The sequence below is a fragment of the Alosa alosa genome, chromosome 18, assembly GCF_017589495.1.
Source record: "Alosa alosa isolate M-15738 ecotype Scorff River chromosome 18, AALO_Geno_1.1, whole genome shotgun sequence".
NCBI lineage: Eukaryota > Metazoa > Chordata > Actinopteri > Clupeiformes > Clupeidae > Alosa > Alosa alosa.
Window position 1 is genome coordinate 15,169,099 of NC_063206.1, and position 19,504 is coordinate 15,188,602.

The 19,504-nt window shown below is 47.4% G+C and overlaps 1 protein-coding gene across 6 annotated transcripts in view; it reads right to left on the reverse strand.

Moving 5' to 3' along the window:
• Positions 1 to 19,504, reverse strand: part of micu1 (mitochondrial calcium uptake 1) — a 47,925-nt gene that overhangs the window by 19,481 nt on the left and 8,940 nt on the right. For 3 of the 6 annotated variants that reach the window (XM_048269058.1, XM_048269057.1, XM_048269055.1), the window contains exons 4-6: positions 15,713 to 15,875; positions 9,573 to 9,616; positions 5,111 to 5,122 (exon numbers count right to left, since the gene is read on the reverse strand). In XM_048269058.1, the coding sequence (XP_048125015.1) occupies positions 5,111 to 5,122; positions 9,573 to 9,616; positions 15,713 to 15,875 (219 nt within the window). The remainder of the gene's footprint in view (positions 1 to 5,110; positions 5,123 to 9,572; positions 9,617 to 15,712; positions 15,876 to 19,504) is intronic. The other 3 variants (XM_048269061.1, XM_048269060.1, XM_048269059.1) reach the window with 1 other exon arrangement.

Sequence of the window (19,504 nt, forward strand, 5' to 3'; positions counted from 1 at the left end):
TTTAATGGTTGCAATTTAGGTAGTGTTAATTTAGCTTGTGTGTTTGTGTGTGTGTGTCTCTCTCTCTCTATGTGTGTGTGTGTGTGTGTGTGTGTGTGTGTCCTGCCCAAGGATCTCTTTATACAGGTCTGTGGAGAGGTGATTTAGAGGCCTCATTAATGACCATCAGTGGCCTGATACAGCCCTGCTGCTGCCTCCAACCAGATAATACAAAGAGAGAGAGAGAGAGAGAGAGAGAGAGAGAGAGAGAGAGAGAGAGAGAGAGAGAGAGAGAGAGAGAGAGAGAGAGAGAGAGAGGGTGAGGGGAGAAAGGAAAAGAAAGAATGAGAGATTGAGAGAGATCAAGAGGCAGGAGGATGAGGAGAGAGACAGAGTAGTGTACTGTACTCCAAGCATTCTCTATGTAAATGTATGTCTAAATGGTCTGCTTTGGCAATGCAAAAATATTTTGCACATGCTAATAAAGCTTACTTGAATTGAATTGAATTAAGAGTGAGAGAGAGAGAGAGAACAAGAGGATGAACAAGAGGGATGAACAAGAGGGATGAACAAGAGGGGATGAGGAGAGAGACAGAGCAAGAGAGAAGAGAGAGAGAGAGAGAGAGGAGAGAGAGAGAGAGAGAGAGAGAGAGAGAGAGAGGGATGAACAAGAGGGATGAGGAGAGAGAGAGAGAGGGATGAACAAGAGGGATGAACAAGAGGGATGAACAAGAGGGATGAACAAGAGGGGATGAGGAGAGAGAGAGAGAGGGATGAACAAGAGGGATGAACAAGAGGGATGAGGAGAGAGAGAGAGAACAAGAGGATGAACAAGAGGGATGAACAAGAGGGATGAACAAGAGGGATGAACAAGAGGGATGAACAAGAGGGATGAACAAGAGGGATGAGGAGAGAGAGAGAGAGAGGGATGAACAAGAGGGATGAGGAGAGAGACAGAGTAGTGTACTGTACTCCAAGCATTCTCTATGTAAATGTATGTCTAAATGGTCTGCTTTGGCAATGCAAAAATATTTTCCGGTATGTCTGTGGCTCCCAGGAGGACGTAAACCATGACGTCAACTCTCACCATCACTTACTATTTGAAACTCTCACCATCACCCACTAACCCCACACACACACACACACACAGACACTAGTCAGGCTCCCATTCTTGGCTCAACTACAAGCATTTGATGTCATGAGACCACACTCTACCAAGACGAAAAGTAAGTGTGTGTGTGTGTGTGTGTGTGTGTGTGTGTGTGTGTGTGTGTGTGTGTGTGTGTGTGTGTGTGTGTGTGCGCCAGACCGTAGTTTGGCAGGCATAGGAAGCAGGGCACAGTGGGCTGGTAGGCTGGTCCTCTCAGACGGATGTGAACAGGAGGGGTGTTCCTCTGAAGCAGAGAGCTACGCATAAATAAGAGTGCTGCACCTCAGTAATGTGCAGGAGGAGAGTCCCTTTGAAATGAACTTCACATTCATCACCCCACACACACACACACACACACACACACACTAGAGTGGGTTTAATGGACAATGGGGGCAATGACGACTGGGTTACTGAGGTAGTGTGATTGATTGTGTGTGTGCATGTACATGTGCGTGTGTGTGTGTGTTCACGTCATGTCTTGCATGTAAATTCCCGAGCAGGTGTGCAGCTGATGGCTCTTAAGACATTATGTGCTCTGCCATCAGTGGGTCTTTATGGCAAATCAACATATGCAGCCGTCATCAAGAGACCGTTATGGCCTCCGAGGAGCACCGGAGGCATGGGAACACTCAGACAGATGACTGGCAGCCCACCTGCTCACTCCATCTCCCTCACACACACACACACACACACACACACACACACACACACACACACACACACACACACACACACACACACACACACACACAGAGCCTGAACACTCTGGACTCAGGTTGGTGCAGGGTTAGACAGAGAACATGTGACATGGCAATAAACACACAGGTGCCCCTGGACATTTCCCCCCTGCTGAAATGAAGAGGTTAGTCACGTCCAATGATGAACGGTTTTTCAGAAAAGCAAATGAAAAAGAAAAAGAACTCAAAAGAGAGGTAAAGAACTCAGTCGACAAGGCAACAGGCTGGTTTCCATGGCAGCAGCTCCCTCAGCATTCCGTGAGACACCAGTGAAAGGCTCTCCCTCTCCATCTGACAAGGCCACATGACGCTTGTGGCACCCGTGACATCACGGGACAAAAAGAAAGCCACAGGTGTCTAGCAAACAGGTAGAGGGTTTCTTTTTCGGGCAGGGGGGTGGGGGTGCGGGTGGGGAGGGGGTGTCAAGAGTTCAAGAAAAAAGTTGGCTAGCTATACAATGTTTACTTGAACATTGCCAATCTTTTTGTTCCCCCAAAACTCTTTTTCAAGTTCAGTGCATGCCCAGGGTTCAGACCTGGGATTCAAGCATTGATTTTCCTTCAAGCACTGCGTTTGCTTTTTTGGTGCAGTGGACCCAGTGGCCAAGCTCCTTAAAAGCGGAGGATGGAGCCCCGGGGACACAGCCTGGCAGGCTTGGGATCCAGCTCTCCGAAGTATTTGAAGGAAAACAAACACTCACACAGGCTCCACAGTTGGGTGTGTGTGTGTGTGTTTGAGACTCATGCAGTATTGTTAATTGATGCTGAAAGGTTGTTGGGAGAACCCCCAGTGAAAGGTGAGCCTAAGAGGCAGCAGACCCCTAGACATCTCAGCCTCACTGGGACTGAGGGGTGGGTGGAGTTGTTTACTTGTTTGTTTGTTTATCTGTTTGCTTGGGGAGGTGGAGAGGGAGGGCCGAGCATCTGCTAGCAGCTACAGTCTACTCCACTAGCGCCGTCATGTCTCTAGGTCCTGCACACACAGGCAATCCGCACAACATGCAGGGGAGAGCTACAGACAGCAGAGCCAAAGCAGAGAGCCGAGCCATCACTGACTGGAAGAGAGAGAGAGAGAGAGAGAGAGAGGAGAGATAGAGAGAATGAGAAAGAGTGAGACAAAAAGGGAGCGAGTGAAAGAGTGGAAAAGAGAAAGACTAAGACAAAGAGGGAGAGTGACAGCAGGAGAGAATGAGATGCGTGAGAGAGAGAGAGAGAGAGTGAGAGAGAGAGAGAGAGAAAGAGAGAGAGCTGATAGAGAGCAGGACAGATAGAGATGGAAGAGGGGAGAATCAGCCTGAACGCAGCTCAGAGTTGTCAGTGAGGAAGCCGGGCGGCACCAGCACTGTAATTACAGCCCCGCGGTGGCATCACCTGTCCCCTTCTAAACCACCCGAAGCCCAGGGACGCGTGCGTGTGTGGGCGGGATCTTCCCTCTTAACACCCACACAACCCACACAACCCACATAACACCCACAGGCCCCACATAGCCTAGCACTGAATAGTTCATGAGTGCGCCTACAGCTGGACAAACCCCTGAGCCCTGCGGGGCGGCAGGAGGGGAGAGGCACGCCAGAGACTGGTGCTCTCCCCTCATCAATTATTCAACAGGGATGGCCTCCTGGATGCACTGATCATGGACACTGGCAGCAGAGCATTGTGTGTGTGTGTGTGTGTGTGTGTGTGTGTGTGTGTGTGTGTGTGTCGTGTGTGTAGTGATGATGTTAAGCATTATTAAGAGAAAAATGACTGCGCGGTGTATAGGTTGTCATACACAGGTGTGTGTGTGTGTGTGTGTGTGTCTGTGTGTGTACGCGCTAAGATAGGAGCAAGGGCCAAACTGCAGCTGCTTGGATCAAGTATGAGGACGGAGTTTCTTGGCTTTGGCTTCAGTGACCTTCTGACAGCATCTCATTTCAGGACACAGAGCTCCTTCTGAAGTTGCTATGGCACAGAGCCTCATGTTTGGCCAAGGCTTTGTGTTGCAAGGCTCGTGGTAATGACAGTATACTCTTCTGTGTTCCAGCCAGGCAGAGCCGTACCTAACCTGAGGCAAGTTTAAACCTGTCTGACTGTGGCATTTCTAGGCGTGTCAATAGAGTTGCCACAGCAGTATACCTTTATCCCCCTACTCCCTCTCTTTCTCTCTATCTGCAGCTCCCTCCTTGTTTAAAGGTTCCTCTCCTTCCCTCCTCGTTTAAAGGTTAACCAGCTCGGCTGGATTTGTTGCCCTGAGCGACGGGAGAAGACCTGCTTCGACCTGCTTCATCAGCCACACCCAGCTACGCTATGATGTCTTCTGCGCTCATTTTAGGAGCCTTTTTGTTGGAGCACTGGAGATCCAAACCTTCTATGAAACAAGGTTGTGATGTGTGTCTGTGTTTTAGGATTTTTTTGTTGTGCTCTGATGGCAGATGCAGAACAGAGAACGCTGAGTCATGTTCCCACAATCATGTTAAATGACCAGAAGCCCTGAATGTCCACAGAATGGCTTCGCCTTTGTACATCTGCATATGCGCATGCACAGATTAAAATGGAGAGGGCTGAGAAGGCTCTTTGATCATGAACAAAAAGATTCACTCCCCCCCACCCCCTTCCCTGACTTCCATAAGCCGGTCCGAGTAAAGATGCCCCGTCAGTGCTTCCTCGCTGGCCGCTTAAGCACACTATTCAAACCGCCGGGCTTTTCTGCTGAGTGCACGATCCGCTCGGCTTTCACAGGGCCTGGCCCAGAGTAAATCCCACGCTGTGTTTTATTACCAATCCAACGATTTCTAAATGAAATTTATACACTTTTAATGCACTGCTTGGCCCGCCTCCCTGTGGGGGTTGGGGGCGTGGGCGCGATGGAGGGCCGTGACTTTGGAGGGTAAGCCGCGTAGGCAGAGGCCCAGGCAGAAACTTTACCTGCCTTTTTATGCTTCCTGCAGAGACAACTCTAAGACGTTTGGCCCTCACTTTAGAGGGAGAGATAAGGAGAGAGAGAGAGAGAGAAATAAAGTAAGAGATAAAGAAAGGGAATAGGTAGAGTGACAAAATAAGAGAGACATAGATAGAGAGGAAGTGAAAGAGAAGAAATAAAGAGAGAGAGAGAGAGAGAGAGAGAGAGAAGGACCAAAGGAGAGAAGATAAGGCCATGTCAGTAACAAGTGCAAAGGTATCGGGCATACACTCACGCGCTGGGTGCGCGCACACACATACACACACACACGCGCACACACCCATGCAGTTTGGGACACGCCCCATACCTGCCAGAAGTCCTGCAGAGAGGGAGGGGCGATATGCGTACGACAAACAGGAAGGGGGGGGGGAGAGGAGATGAATGAAGCGTTCAACAGGATGGATAAGGACATTTTGTTTTGAATGAGAGAAGAGAAGGAGAGATAGAGAAAAAGAGAGAGAGAGATGGAGATTTGTTGGTTACATGGATGTCATGAGGGAGAAAGTGAGAGCACAAGATAACACAGGATAACAGTCAAAAGGACAACAACAGCCATTAGAACAACAACACATTACATTATAGTACTTTACATTACATCTTACACAACAGCACTAAGAGTATTCCCATGGGAGGAAAAGAGTGAGAGAGAGAGAGAGAGAGAGAGAGAACAAACACAAATGAGAAAGAGAGGGAGGGAGAGAGAGAGAGAGAGAGAGAGAGAGAGAAAGCAAATGGGACAGTGGAGAGGCCTAAAGAGAAAAGAGGATAATTTGCAGACGTAAATGATCACAACAGAGAAATAAGTAAACAAAATGAACTTAAAATGAGGAGACACAAATGAATAAACACGGCTGTGGTGGTGGTGAAATTAATGAGGGCTTGACTCCAGCGCTGCAGCTTGGAGGGGAGGGGGGGACGGAGAACGCGAAGTGCAAATACCACTACACTCAATACACACGCGGGTTAACACACACAGCACACCACTTCAATTCAGCGCGCGCGCTCAGTCGACTGAGGTAAGGAGTGAGGTCATAAGTGGTCACATACATGACGGGAACAAACAATCAATTGCTTTCAGACACACACACACACACACACACACACACACACACACACACACACACACACACACACACACACACACCACACACCCTTGCAACCTGACACTGATCATCAAAAACAATCTCTCATCCTCATCGCCCTCATCTTCATCCTCACATCATCTTCATCATCAGAAAAGTTTCTGATGCCGAGCGGTCCCCTCCGGTCTCTAGCGTGCTCCTCGTCCCCACTGTGCTCCTTCTGAGCGGCCTGATGAGCATACAGCATCCATAAACCACGCTCCTCTTAGTGCTCACTCACAACTGGCCTTTTGGGGGGATTCGCTACAAGGGCCAATTATGTTTGCTCTGCGGGATTTAACGCCTGGCAGGACCGGAGGGAGATGAGGGGAATGAGAGCATAGAAGGGGGGGGTGTTACACACACAGAATTTGGAGTATCTGTGTGTGTGTGTGTATGTATGTGTTTAGGTAACTGGATATAGTGTGCTTAAGAGAGGTTTCCTATAATCTCTGCTCGTCTCTCAACCTGAACATGCAAACTCGTTTGGCCACACCTGAGGGCTTTGCATGGCTAAAGCTCGCTTGACCAAACCTAATCTGGCTGGAACTACAAAGTCATTTCTGTGCTGTGCAGACATCCTATATGGAGTCTTAGGATTTATTGACTAATGCCTGTTTCATACCACTCCTCCTAGCTGATATGAAATATTTTTATTTTATTCATACTTCAGAGAATAAAAAAAGATTGAATGAAAATACTGAATGTACAGTATAAAATGTATTCTGATGTGCCACAAATTACAAATGCATTCTGCATACTAAAATAGTGTATATTCTACCACAGTAGACATTTTCTATGTTCATACGTATACACTGATGATTATGTTTTGTTTTCTTTAGTTTGAGCCCTAGTCTCCTTTATAAGTGCACTACACCTCACAAGGACTGCCATTTGATTATGCAAATGCCTCAATATTTTCTTATTCAAATCTGTGCGCAAGGCTGCAGAACAGAGAGAGGAGCTTTTATCGAGTTACACGCCGACTTTGGCAGCTGCCTCTGTTCTTTCTGTATGCATATCTGGGCACCTTCCATTCACCTCTATCTGAAGCACAGACAAAAGCACACACAGGACATATTGATCAAGGAGCAGCCCAAGCTCGGCGTTATGGGAAATCTGTCTGATAGCCTGTGTGTGTGTGTGTGTGTGTGTGTGTGTGTGTGTGTGTGTGAGCGTGTACAGTATGTATGTATGTGTGTGTGTGTGTATGAGAGACAGAGAGAAAGGGAGAGAGATAAACAAATGAAAAGAGTATGAAAGATAAGCCAAAGACTTCAAGATACTGAGATGCCAAAATGGTGGCTAATAGAAACAGCCTCACAGATGCAGAGAGCGCACATAAGTGAGGGTGGAAAAGAACGTTGGAGGCGGTACAGGAGGGCGAGTGCGTGTGTGAGCGAAAGGCACTCCATATGGACACTGTGGGCCTTTCCGTCGCCCTCAGCAGCTGCCTGGCTGACAGGAGCACATGGAGGGGGTGGCGCTGGTTGATTCCACACTGCACAGCCCCGCAGCTCAGGGCCCTAATAGGGGCGCTTCAAGAACAACTCATTAGGATTAATGGGCTGATAATCGGCCTCCCTTACTAACTGGGTTGGAGGGGGTGAGTGTGTGCGTATGTGTGAGTGTGCGTGTGCGTGTGCGTGTGCGTGTGCGTGTGTGTGTGTGTGTGTGTGTGTGTGTGCAAAATGTGTGCATGTACACGTGTGTATACGTGTGTGTGTGTGAAAAAGACAGAGGTATAGAGAGAGAGAGAGAGAGAGAGAGAGAGAAAAGAAGAAGAGGAAGAAGTGATGGGGAGATGACGAGAGCATGAGTGAGTGAAAGCGAGGGAGCAATAAAGCGAGTGGCCTTTTGTGTGAGTTTAGGGAAGCAGTGTGAGAGTGGGTAAACAGCAAGCCTTCCGCTTCAGCTCTCGCTGACCGCAGCCTGGCCATCCTCATCAAAAGAACACACTGCACACACTCCCACTTGCCCCAGGGACACGTGTGTCCGCATGTGTGTGTGTGTGTGTGTGTGTGTGTGTGTGTGTGGCGGAGGGGGAGATCCACCATAAACACAACCCGATTAGGCCAAACAAACGATAAGAACTGAGGGTGAGCAGGAGGCCCGTCCATGCCGCTCGTTTGTGAATCTGGGCTTTTTATTCTTTATCGGTTGTGGTGGAGAGGGGTGGGGTAGGAGGAGGAAGAGGAGGAGCAGGAGGAGGAGGAGGTGGAGGGGGTGAGTCGTCACATTCATGGATGCCCCATCCAAAGTCCAGCTCCTGTCCAAACATTTTAACACCAATCATTAAACACTCGGGGGCTGGTCCACTTAGCTAAATGCCTCCCTTAATGACTCAAGATGAACGAGTAATGAGGCCTCTTTTTCCAGAAACAGAATGACAGAGAGAGAGAGACAGGGAGAGAGAGAAAGAGGGGGGGGTTCTGGCTAAACATTTACAGCGCCTCTTTCTGAGCTGAACAGTTGGAGCAGTCAATGAGGGAGGAAGTGAATGTGCTAATATGAGCAGATGAACAGTGGCATGTCTCCAGGAGAGACAGTGAGAAAGAGAGAGAGAAAAAGAAAGGGAGGGAGAGGGTGACGCTGGCGGTCCTTGCTGCTCTCGAATGAATTTCAATGCAGCTGAGCGACAGTAGTGGCATTGGGAAGCTGGGGGCTTAGGTATGAGCTACACCAGGCGAGTAACTAAAGCGCTCCGTTCGCGTTGCGTCTGCTGCAACAATTAGCTTCCATTATAATCAATGGAAGTAGCTACACCAGACGTGACAGTGGTGGGGCGTACATTCGAAAAAAATGGATTTTACGCGTCGCGAACGGAACGCTTTAGTTACGCGCCTGGTGTAGCTCATACCTTACTTTCAAAGCCCAGGGAGTTCACACAGGCAGTGAACGCGCCCTCTTCTTTCGTTATTGCATTGGAGAGAATGGAAGGAGAAACGTGTGGCGTTTGTTACCGGGTGGGCTCTGTATAAACATGTCTTCAAACTGATGCCAGTTGTCTCTCTCTTTCACTCACTTTCACTCACTCTCACACACACACACACACACACACAAACACACACAAAGCTAGCATACTAACCCTCTTGAGAGCGTCCTTGTTGCAAAGGCTCCAAGCTACACAGATGCTCTGATTGACACAATCTCTATGGGAATACTCAATTAGAGCAGCATTCTCAGCATTTCCTACACAGCTGAGTGGACTACACTGATGATTACAGAACAAGAGCATACTAATGAGCTAGCCTTCTGCCTACTGTACGACAGAGCCGTGATGCGCCAGTCCGCAAACATTAGCACACTTCAGAGAGCACCGAACATAGTCGTTCCGCATGTCAGACCAATGAGAGGACGCCGAAAAAACAAGGGAACAGAAACAGTGGGGAAAAAATGAGATCATTTAAATATTTATGTGGGAAAAAAAAGGAGGATAGAAATGGTGACTTTTATCTTGAGGAGTTCTTTCTTGCTTCCTGGGCTTAATGGGTTTCTGGAGGAGGAGAAGGCCAGAGGTTTATGAAATGGTGTTATGAAAGAGTCCGCTGGCGTCACTCGGCTGCCCTGCGACAATAGCAAACGAAGGAACAGCTTGCTCTCTCTCTCTCTCCCACACAGACACCCACACACACGCTCAGTGCTTACCTTCCCATCATACCGCTTCACGATGAATTGGTCTAGACCCAGACCTGAGAAAAGGGGCAGGAGGAGAGAGAAAGGTGTTGGATGGGGGTGGAGGGCAAAAGAGAAGAAGACTAATTAAACAACCATGTTATCAGAAAACGTTCATATGCACATGTGTGTCCATAAGCTTCATGTGTGCATCATTCTCAGTGGGGCCATATGTATTTATATGGTGGAGGGTCATTACTGTAACTCTGCCAATCAGCGCCATGTACCCATGATTAATAATGGCCATTAAGCAGCCATTTCCATTTCCCAAAGCTTTCAAATAAACGGCCACATCGCTCAGCCGTGATTCATTCCTCTATTCATCACGATTGCGGTTCAGGTCGGGTTGGGCTGGGTTGGGTTGCGTCGGGGAGCCCCAGGACTGGAGTTCAGAGGTGCCACTGAGGGAACTGAGGGGGTCGAACATGGCCACAGGCTAGAGGGACAGAAGCTGACGCATGGCGGGCGGCGCGTGGGCAAGGAACTGGCAGCTAATAGACGTCTGTTGTCAAGATGAGCACTGTGGGATTGCCTTGTATGAGCTTCAGACGAGCCGAGGGGCACGAAACCAAGCACAGTGCTCTTATAGTTAACCCTAACCCTACGTGATGTATCCACTGTGAATTCATCTCAGATTCATTTGGTTTCACATCTTCCTTTACTTAACTGACACATTTGTTCTAATAATAATAATAATAATAATAATAATAATAATAATAATACATTTTATTTATAATGCACTATTCATCACAGATCTCAAAGTGCTACAGGTTAGAAACAAAAAAGATGAGCAAGAATAAGAAAAAGAAAACAAAAGGTTTAAAAAAACATCTAAAGGGGACCCTTTAGACTGCATTAATAACAAACAGCAACATCCTCTACATGGCCCACAGTGACCTGCGTTTTTTTTCCTTCTGAGGATACACTCGCTAATGGAGAGTGGGTAAATGACCGGTTTATGAATTCACCTCACATCTCTGGGCAATGCCGGTGAAACACCAGTGAGCGCACCTGTTTGCAACCTCCATATGGTTTGGCTTTATACTGTCCTTTATGAAGCCAATGAATTATGGATGAGAAGACCTGAAAGTGGATAATGCAATCTATGCTGTACTGTCACGCTGTACTGTCGCGTCCCCCCCCCCCCCCCCCCCCTCTCCGCTCTCTTTCTCGCGCGTTGCACACACTTTGACTATACAGTAGGCTTGGACTCCCACTCAGGGCACTATACGTATGGCTTTGACACACACACCTTTCAGAGGCATTCACCTTTAAAACTCAAACATGCAGCTCAACATCTCTGAGCTGTAAGAGGTAAAGCGCTGGGTCAAAAATACCCTTCTACTCGCTGGATACAAATCATCTGTTAAGCTCAGTAAAGCTCCTTTCATGGCCAGACCTTCAGCAAAAGAGCACTACGTGAATGACATGAAATGAAATGCGAATATCTTAATTGAATTTCAGTAAATTGAATTGAAAGCACCCAGTGGAGGTCATCCAGAGTGTTCCAAAGCTGCAGCGTGAGGTACTTGTGAGGCATACCAGAAGCAGACTGATAGAGGACATCGCTCCTCTGCCTAGCAGATGATGCAGGCATGTTAACGTCATAACTCACGGCCGTTGGGGTCACCACAAGGTCAAAAGTAAGAGTTCAATCTCCCACGTGCCAGTAAATCACAATGACCTACGTAGGTACCTGGTCGGTGGGAGGGTCGTTGGTCACGAGTCTGACAGCTATCGAAATGCAGGTTGACCGGCGCTGTGTCAGCCCCTGAAACGATTTCCAGCTGAAAAAAAACAACATGCTGGAAAATGAGGGCCACTGCTGTTCCCGTGCCTAAGCTGTAATGGCCTCTCGCCTCCTCCATCTGGAGACCGGGCGGTCACCGCTTCAATTTCACACGCAGATTAAACTATTTGGATTCCACGCGGGACCGCTGCACGCCAAAGGAATGCCCCAGTAAATAACACCCCACACACCTGCCACCCTCCACACAGGTGAGCCAGTCAGTCCGACACACAGATCTCCTGTCTGCTTACACTGCACCCCCCCACTCTCCCGCCTCCATTTTGGAGCTGAGAGCTACAGGGATGAAGAGGCTGGGCATTTACTCTGGCGGTCACTGATGAGACTATCCATTCTGAATAGCGACCGGGTCTGCCTTATTGATACCAGCTGACAAAACCACTACGGAGTAACCTGGTTACTGGCACTGTAGGGAACACTTTGTGCATCCCTAAAATGTGCACCGCCATCCGAATGAAGACATCTACCATCTCTAATAAAAAGATTGATCATTTATTCATCGTGTGTCTGCGGGTGACGCGGATCGCTCACCGCTCATGCTCAGGGGCCACATGAGGAAGAGAGCATTTAATTTGGTTTAGTCTCTGTTGCCTTGGCTGTGATTGGGCGAAGGCTGTGTGTGTGGCTTGAGAGTGGAGTCTCTTCACTGCACAGCGGGGGCGCTTCGCTCGGAGGAGAGTGACTGACCTCACAGCAGAGATGACAGCGGGTCACGTCCCGCCACATTTGAGACTCTCTCTCTCTACCTCTCTCTCTCTTTCTCTCTCTCTTCTCATCTCTCTCCTGCCTCCCTCATCTCTTGTTCTCTCTCGGTCTCTCCACCCCCTGTCAAGTCATCTCTCTCTCTCTCCCTCTCTCTCACACACACGCTCTTTCGTACTCTGCTACTGTCACGTATGCACTGGTCCTCACTGTTTTTTCACTCCCACACACTCCTTTTGTGCCCCTGTATCAGGCTTTGATTAGATTAGATTAGATAAGATAGATGGATAGAAAGAGTGAACTTTAAAAAAAAAAAAAAAACATGAAAAAAGAAACCTGGTTATAAAGAAGGTGGTTATGAAAGTCCCCAGTGAGGGGGTGGGTAGAGGGGGCGAAGGTTGAGACAGAAACCCCACGACTGTCCAATATTGCCACCACACTCCACATATGTATTTGCCAAAGTGGAGCAGAGGGGTCAGGCCACGTTTAAGAGCTGCCGCTGCACTAAAGAGGCCCATTTAACAGCCAGGCAGTTGTAAAGTGCTCCATATGGCCCCCAATACAGCCCGGTATGGTCCTCTCTCCTCACAGTGCTACAGTACCAGCGAATGTGTAGGGGTGTGTGTGTGTGTGTGGATGGGGGGGGTTTAAGTCCCAGCATGTGTTTTTCCTGATAAGGTTCACCAGTCATCTCTGTGCAGAGGTATTGATTTTGAGACAGATATTTATATACACCACTTCTGCGAGTGATGCAATGCTGCCGCTGTGAAGAGAATTCGCTGTAAAATTCTCTCGCAGTGGGCTACTTCACACGGAGCAAAATGTGGCTGCTCCACTGGCAGGCTCAGGTATGACACAGATGAGACAGATGATATTATTGAAGGTATTCTGTGGAGAACTTTAAAAAGATTTTTTTTTTTTTTTTTTTTTTTTTAAATGAGGCTACACCTCATGTTTCAGGGGCTTATTAAGTCTGAATATTTTCATAGATATCATATCATATTTTAATGCGTTACATAGCTTCTATTTGCAAAGCATCATGGGAGATCTACCATCTTAGGGGGACACAAGAGTCTGTGACTATATTTATACTGCAGGGCGTAATAGTCACTGTTGAAAATAAGCACAATAAATAAGCTGTCGAGCAAGCGAGACCTCCCCAGAGAGTTTAGCGCAAAGAAATTAGTCTTGGCAGTGTTTGCATGGAAGTTATTCGCCCATGAGTGTACTGTCAAGGACTATTCTTACATTAGCATGTGTGAATCACAATATATATGGGCAAAGTAGCAATACGTGATAGAGGACAGGAGAAATTTGCCTTCAAAGCTGGGTTAGAGTAGCGTTAACAGAGCTTGAAATGTCTAAGCTGATCTAATGCCTTGTGACGGTGATATTCAAATATGTCAAACTCAGTGCCATCAAAGTAGAACTTTTAAAATAGAAAGACAATATCTTCTCAGTGTAATGGAGAGAAGTGCTCTTGTAGAGTTGTGGGAAGGGTGTGTACAGATAGCCAGCCTTCTCAATAGATTTCATCACAATCGACAACCAAATTCCAGGGTTGGGTCCAAATGTGTAACTTCACCATGGAGTACTGACAGCGAGTCTTTCCCCAGAAGACTAGTCAGGATTGACTGGATGTTTTTCTCAACTATGTGGTTTTGAAACAGGAATCACCTGTTTTGTTCAAGATAGTGCCAATGCCCTTGTAAATCATACTGTAACTCATGAGAGTCAGTTAGCTTATTATGAAATCCAGTGCAACTGACCGTGCCAAATTCCAATCTCACAGCTAAAACCCTTATGCTATCATATACACATACATCATTAGAAAATAAGATTCAGCAACATATGTCTGAGATCCAAAAGGACACAGATAGCGATTTTTGAAAAATCTAAAAATAAAAACACTTGTCTGGCAAAAAAAGAGGAGCTGAGATGCTGTATTATTTTGCCCATGTGAACTCACACACTGGCCCTCCCAATCACACCCCGGCGTCAGCAGTGTTATTCAGGGCTCGCGATCAAATCTCAGGCCACAGCCCGGGGGGTTCTGGACGCCAGACAAGATCTCTTATTCAAAACCACTAATTAATTTAGCACGCGCTATGTTGCAATGTCACCCCCGCCCTGTCAAACCGCCCTTCTGTTCTCCACCCGGCTCTTTCCGCTCTCCCATGATGCCTCTGGCCCATCCAACCAGAGCCGTGTGACGTGAGTGTGAGTGGCGGCCCTTCCACCCTCCAACCCCCTCAAAGGGAACATGGTGTGCAGTGTTTAGTGTGGCACCTGCCACAAGCCTTCAGCCTGACACCCGCAACTGCAGCTTCTAAACTGATGATGGGGATTTTTCAGAGTTGGGCAACTTCGACCAGGTATGTGTCGCTCTCGTGGCAAATCACGGTGTGCGTGTGTGTGTGTGTTTGGGGGGGGGGGGGGGGCTAGGGGCTATAAATCACAGCTCCTCAGTCCAGCCTGTCCTGCTGTGGTGTTAGGTTTCAGGAATAAGTTTCCACAGGATGATACAGGATAGGGGAGTTGGGGAATGTGTGGAGAAACCCGACCCGACCCTGTCAATTTGAGATGATGACAGTCAGGTAAACTTTGCGTTAATACCGACCGTTGTTTTTTTACTCTAAACAACCAATACCCTAGGCCCAAGTATTGTGGCTCACTTGGCGTCATCTACACCATTGTGTGTGTGTATGTAGGTTCATGGAGGTGGTAAGCAGTTTTCGAAATATGGGTCCGCAACATCCCCTGGACTGGTGTGTGAAACAGGCCCGATGCTTCATCTGATAATTTGCTGCAGTTGTCAAAAAACCGGCCGGATCGAAAAATGAAAGTGTTCAGTCATTAAACAGCACAATTAAGTGGTGGTATGAGCATTCATTCAAGTCCACCCCTGGCTAGGTGGGTCAGCAGCGTTGGTATCAAAGCCACCTCACATCGTTGTTTTTTGGAACTTCCTTAGAAACCACTGTATAATATACTGTATAGCATTGAGTATTGTATAGTCAAATTTCATGCTGGTCTTTCTGGGTACATGTAGATGAGCCCTATATTCTGCCATAACCTCAGGTCCTGCATCAGAATGATGGCAGGCAGGTCAGGCAGTAAATTCAAGCAGCCTCCAGCTTTATCTTACTACCGACCCATTTTATTTTTTTTGGCTGTTACTGCCACTGAGCACAGCAGCCTGAGATACAGAGGGAACCTGTGGGAGGTGATATCCAGCCCCACACCCATACGCAGGCCCAGGAAGAGAAGCCAAGAGATGGGCAGACAGAGAGACAGACAGGGGCTCACTTTCTCGCTGTTTGTCACTAGATAACAGGGGTGGCAATGGCAACAGAGGCGACAGTACAATAGTGTCATTATATTTAGGCCGTGATATAACACAAATGTGTTGCTGTATTGATATTATACTTTGATGAAAAAGATTGCAAGGCTGGACTGTATTGATTCCTTTTTACCCACCTCTCTTGAATATAAGGATGATGAGTCTATGGAAGGTTAACGTTAACTGCTACAGACACAGAAGCATACATAGGTGAAGGAGAGGAAATGGGGAAAGGAGAGAGGGAGATGGAGAGGTGCTCACTTTCTGGCTGCTTCTCGTTGGGTGTGATGGAGCGTATGAAGTCCTGGGGAGTCATGTAGACCTCGGCGTCGCCACCCTCACTGATGATCTTCAGCGTGGCGAAGTAACGGAAGATCTTGTCGGGGGTGGAGTACGCCCTGATGCGGTTCTCGTACTCCATAACCTGCACCACACACACACACAAGTAGAAGGGGACATTAGTAGTCTTATCATTAGCCTGACTTGAATGCGACCAAACGTAACTAATCCACTCTAAGCCTTTCACTCGGTGTTGTGAGAAGAATTAAACTGCCATATAAATGATCATTCATCCATAAGGAAACAATGAAACTTAAAGATATCCCATTGGTTGTAAACATGAAAGGTTGCCCTTGACATTTGCTGGAATTGCACACTAAAATGGCCTGACTAGAGTCACACACACTGAAAATAAACGATGCCTCAAAGGATCCACATACAGTATGAACCCTTACTGAACGGTTAATCTCGGAATAAAATGGTCCTTTTGAGCCACAATCACCCTCACACACACACACACAGCTGTTGTCAGGTCTATATGTCCTGATATACACTCAAAGACTCGGTCACACATAGACACATGAAACAAAGATGAGTGACGCTTCATGAGCTATATTTAGAAAGCAAGCACACACCTCTATGCTGAAGTTTGTTTAACTGACTGTCAAACATAATGAGATGGCCTGACCAAATAGCCTGTGATGTTCAAGAACCCCTGATGAAACAACCCTCATGAACAGACATCAAAGGCATTCCTGTACAAATAAATATCATTAATACATTTTCATACCGAATGGAAATGGCACCAGTAAATTAAAGAGAAATTGTCAACGTCAAAAATTAGGTCAGAAATCCGCAAGGATCCTCATGGCTTGGAAAGGAGCGTTATGTGCTGTTAAAAAAGTGTGTGTGTATGTGTGTATGCTTGTGCTTGTGCATGTGTGTGTGTGTGTGTGTGTGTGTGTATGAGTAACACTGTGTAACTCTGGAGGATCTGTTTGTTTGCATATGTGTATCTGGCGAGTGTGAGTGTCTGTGTGTGTGTGTATGTGTGTGTGTGTGTTCTTTCAGAAACCACTTCCACCAAAGCGGCCATGAAGCCTGAGAGAGAGAGACTGAGTGAGAAAGTGAGAGTGACTGTCAGAAATTGAATCTGCGCTGTCACTCATAATGATGGCAGATATTAACCTCCAGCTGCAGACTCCATTACATGCCCAAGGAGGGTGGAGGGGAGAGCGAGGCACAGAGGTGGATAAGAAGGGCATTTCCCAGCGTTTCTCTGCTGCACTGGTAAACAGACAGACTCTTATGAGTGCCGTGGGAGGGTGGGGGTGAGAGGAGGAGAAACTACTGTGCGTGTGTGTGTGTGTGTGTGTGTGTGTGTGTGTGTGTCTGTGTGGTAGTGGAGGCTTCAGGAACACCAGACAAAGAAATGTCTCCGCCTGGCATCTCCCCGTCCTCCTCTGAGGCAGGACCTCCATGCCCACCTTGCCCACCCTGCCCGCTGGACAGCCCACTCCCAGACAAGGTCAGACAGGAGTGGAGGACAAGGACACTTCTGCAATCAGAGGCACCTCTCCTCCAATCAGCCACCGTGAGGTGACCCAATTTCACAAACACCTGCGGCATCAACAAAAAAGGTCACAGTACTCACTTCTTTTTCTGTAAACACCAAAACAAACAAACAAAACAAACAAAACACCCCTTCAAAACACCTCTCTCTCTCACGCTCTCTCTCTCTCAGTAAATTCACTCATACTCCGACTCATGCCATCCTGTCTTTTCTCGTGTATGCTGGGCATGGGAGCGAGCTATCCCCTGACACTTGGCTCTACCTGAGGACACCCCTGTGGCTTGTAACAGCCTTGCCCCTCAACTGTGATGCAACAGAACTATGCAGAGCACCAACTGCAGAGCACCAACTGTATGCCTCAATACAGGAAGCTTCTGACAGCATCTTTAGAAACCTCACAAATTTTTCACAAGTCTTACTAAATGGGAAAGCATGGATACACAAAAGCCGGTATTAATCAGGGGGGGGTGAGGAGGACCCAGGGCAGATTAATCAATAGTCATTTCTATGTAAATTGCCTCTTGGTCTCGGCCACAATTTGAATAGCTGAGCCCTCAGAGATCCCCTCACACACACACACACACACACACACACACACACACACACACACACACACACACACACACACACACACACACACACGGTCACCCTCAGGCCAAATCAGTAGTAAGCGTGTTGGGCAGAGTCATCTTGGGTGATTTTATGCAATGTGCAGCCTCCAGATGGATAATTGTGCAAAAAGGATTTCTATTTGTGGGATTCATTTTCTTGTCATTTCACAAAATCCATAAGAGGGTGTTACCCACTGGCAAGCACTCAAACTGTATACACTAAACTTGAGACACCCAACCACATACACATAACTGTAGAGACACACAGACAGACTCAAACCAAAATGTGTACAACAAGAACAGAGACACACAGACATATATTCCCATATGTGCAAAAATATATTTCAGAAGAACTCTACTGCAAGCCGATTAAGCAGCCTTACTGGCTTGTGTTATTTACAGACTGATCTCTTCCTTGACTGCTCTATCGTATTTTATAGCAGCATTTTCTTTCTTTCTTTCTTTCTCCCTCCTTCTCTCCCTCCCTCCACCCCCCTTCGCTCCCCAATGCTTCAGCACGTCCTGCTGCAACAGTCTGCTCACTGCAGTGTGTGTGTGTGTGTGTGTGTGTGTGTGTGTGTGTGTGTGTGTGTGTGTGTGTCTGTGTGTGTGTGTGTGTGTGAGAGAGAAAGAAAGGGAATGTAGGAATGAACTTTTGTGCCTGCACAGGCGTGTTCTTTGGCAGAGGCCTAGACGTGGATAGAGACAGAAAGAGGGGGAAAAGGAGAAGATAAAAGAGAGGAGATGGACAGAGCGTCACAGAGAACGACAGGAATCAGAAACACTGAACTGGACATGAAAGGGTGACTGAGGTCAAAGAAGAAACCTGCCAGCTGAACAAGATGCCGTGTGTGTGAGTTTGGCCTGAAGAAGTTTACACTCCTCACAGTTCAATCATGTCGCTCAGTGTACCTGTCTGTGTGAGAGAGTGTTCATGTATGCGTTCATTCAATGTTTCAGTGTTATTCTACAAGTTGATATGCCGTTTAATTGTTCTGCTTTGGCAACACTGTACCTACAGTCATGCTAGTAAAGCAACATTGAATTGAACTGAATTGTGTGTGAGGAAGAAGATTCTGAGAGAAGTTTCAGTGAGTGAGAGAGAGAGAAAGAAAAGTAGAGGTGTTTGAGGTGTATGAGTGTGTGAAACGAGCTCACTGGCTGGCTTGGCCAGAAGATTGATAGCCGGGCCAGGCAGGTTTGTCATCCTCCTCTGCCTGACGACGTCTCCCCAGATTAACAGCTTATTGATCCAGGCACCTCAGCCTCCCCTCCCAATAGAGCCACACACACACACACACACACACACACACACACACACACAGCCAATGAAGCCTAACACACACACACACACACACACACACACACACACACACACACACACACAGCCAATGAAGCTGCAATCACCCTCTTAAAACTCACAACAAACTCACCCACACATACACAGAGGCCTTCATATTATTTGAGGGTATTCAACCCAATTCACTGAAATAATACAGGGGACCATGAGATTGGCTTCTAAATTCTGCGTCAGTGCACAGCTCACAATTACTAGATGATTTGGTGTGCTGCAGGGCACTTCATATATGG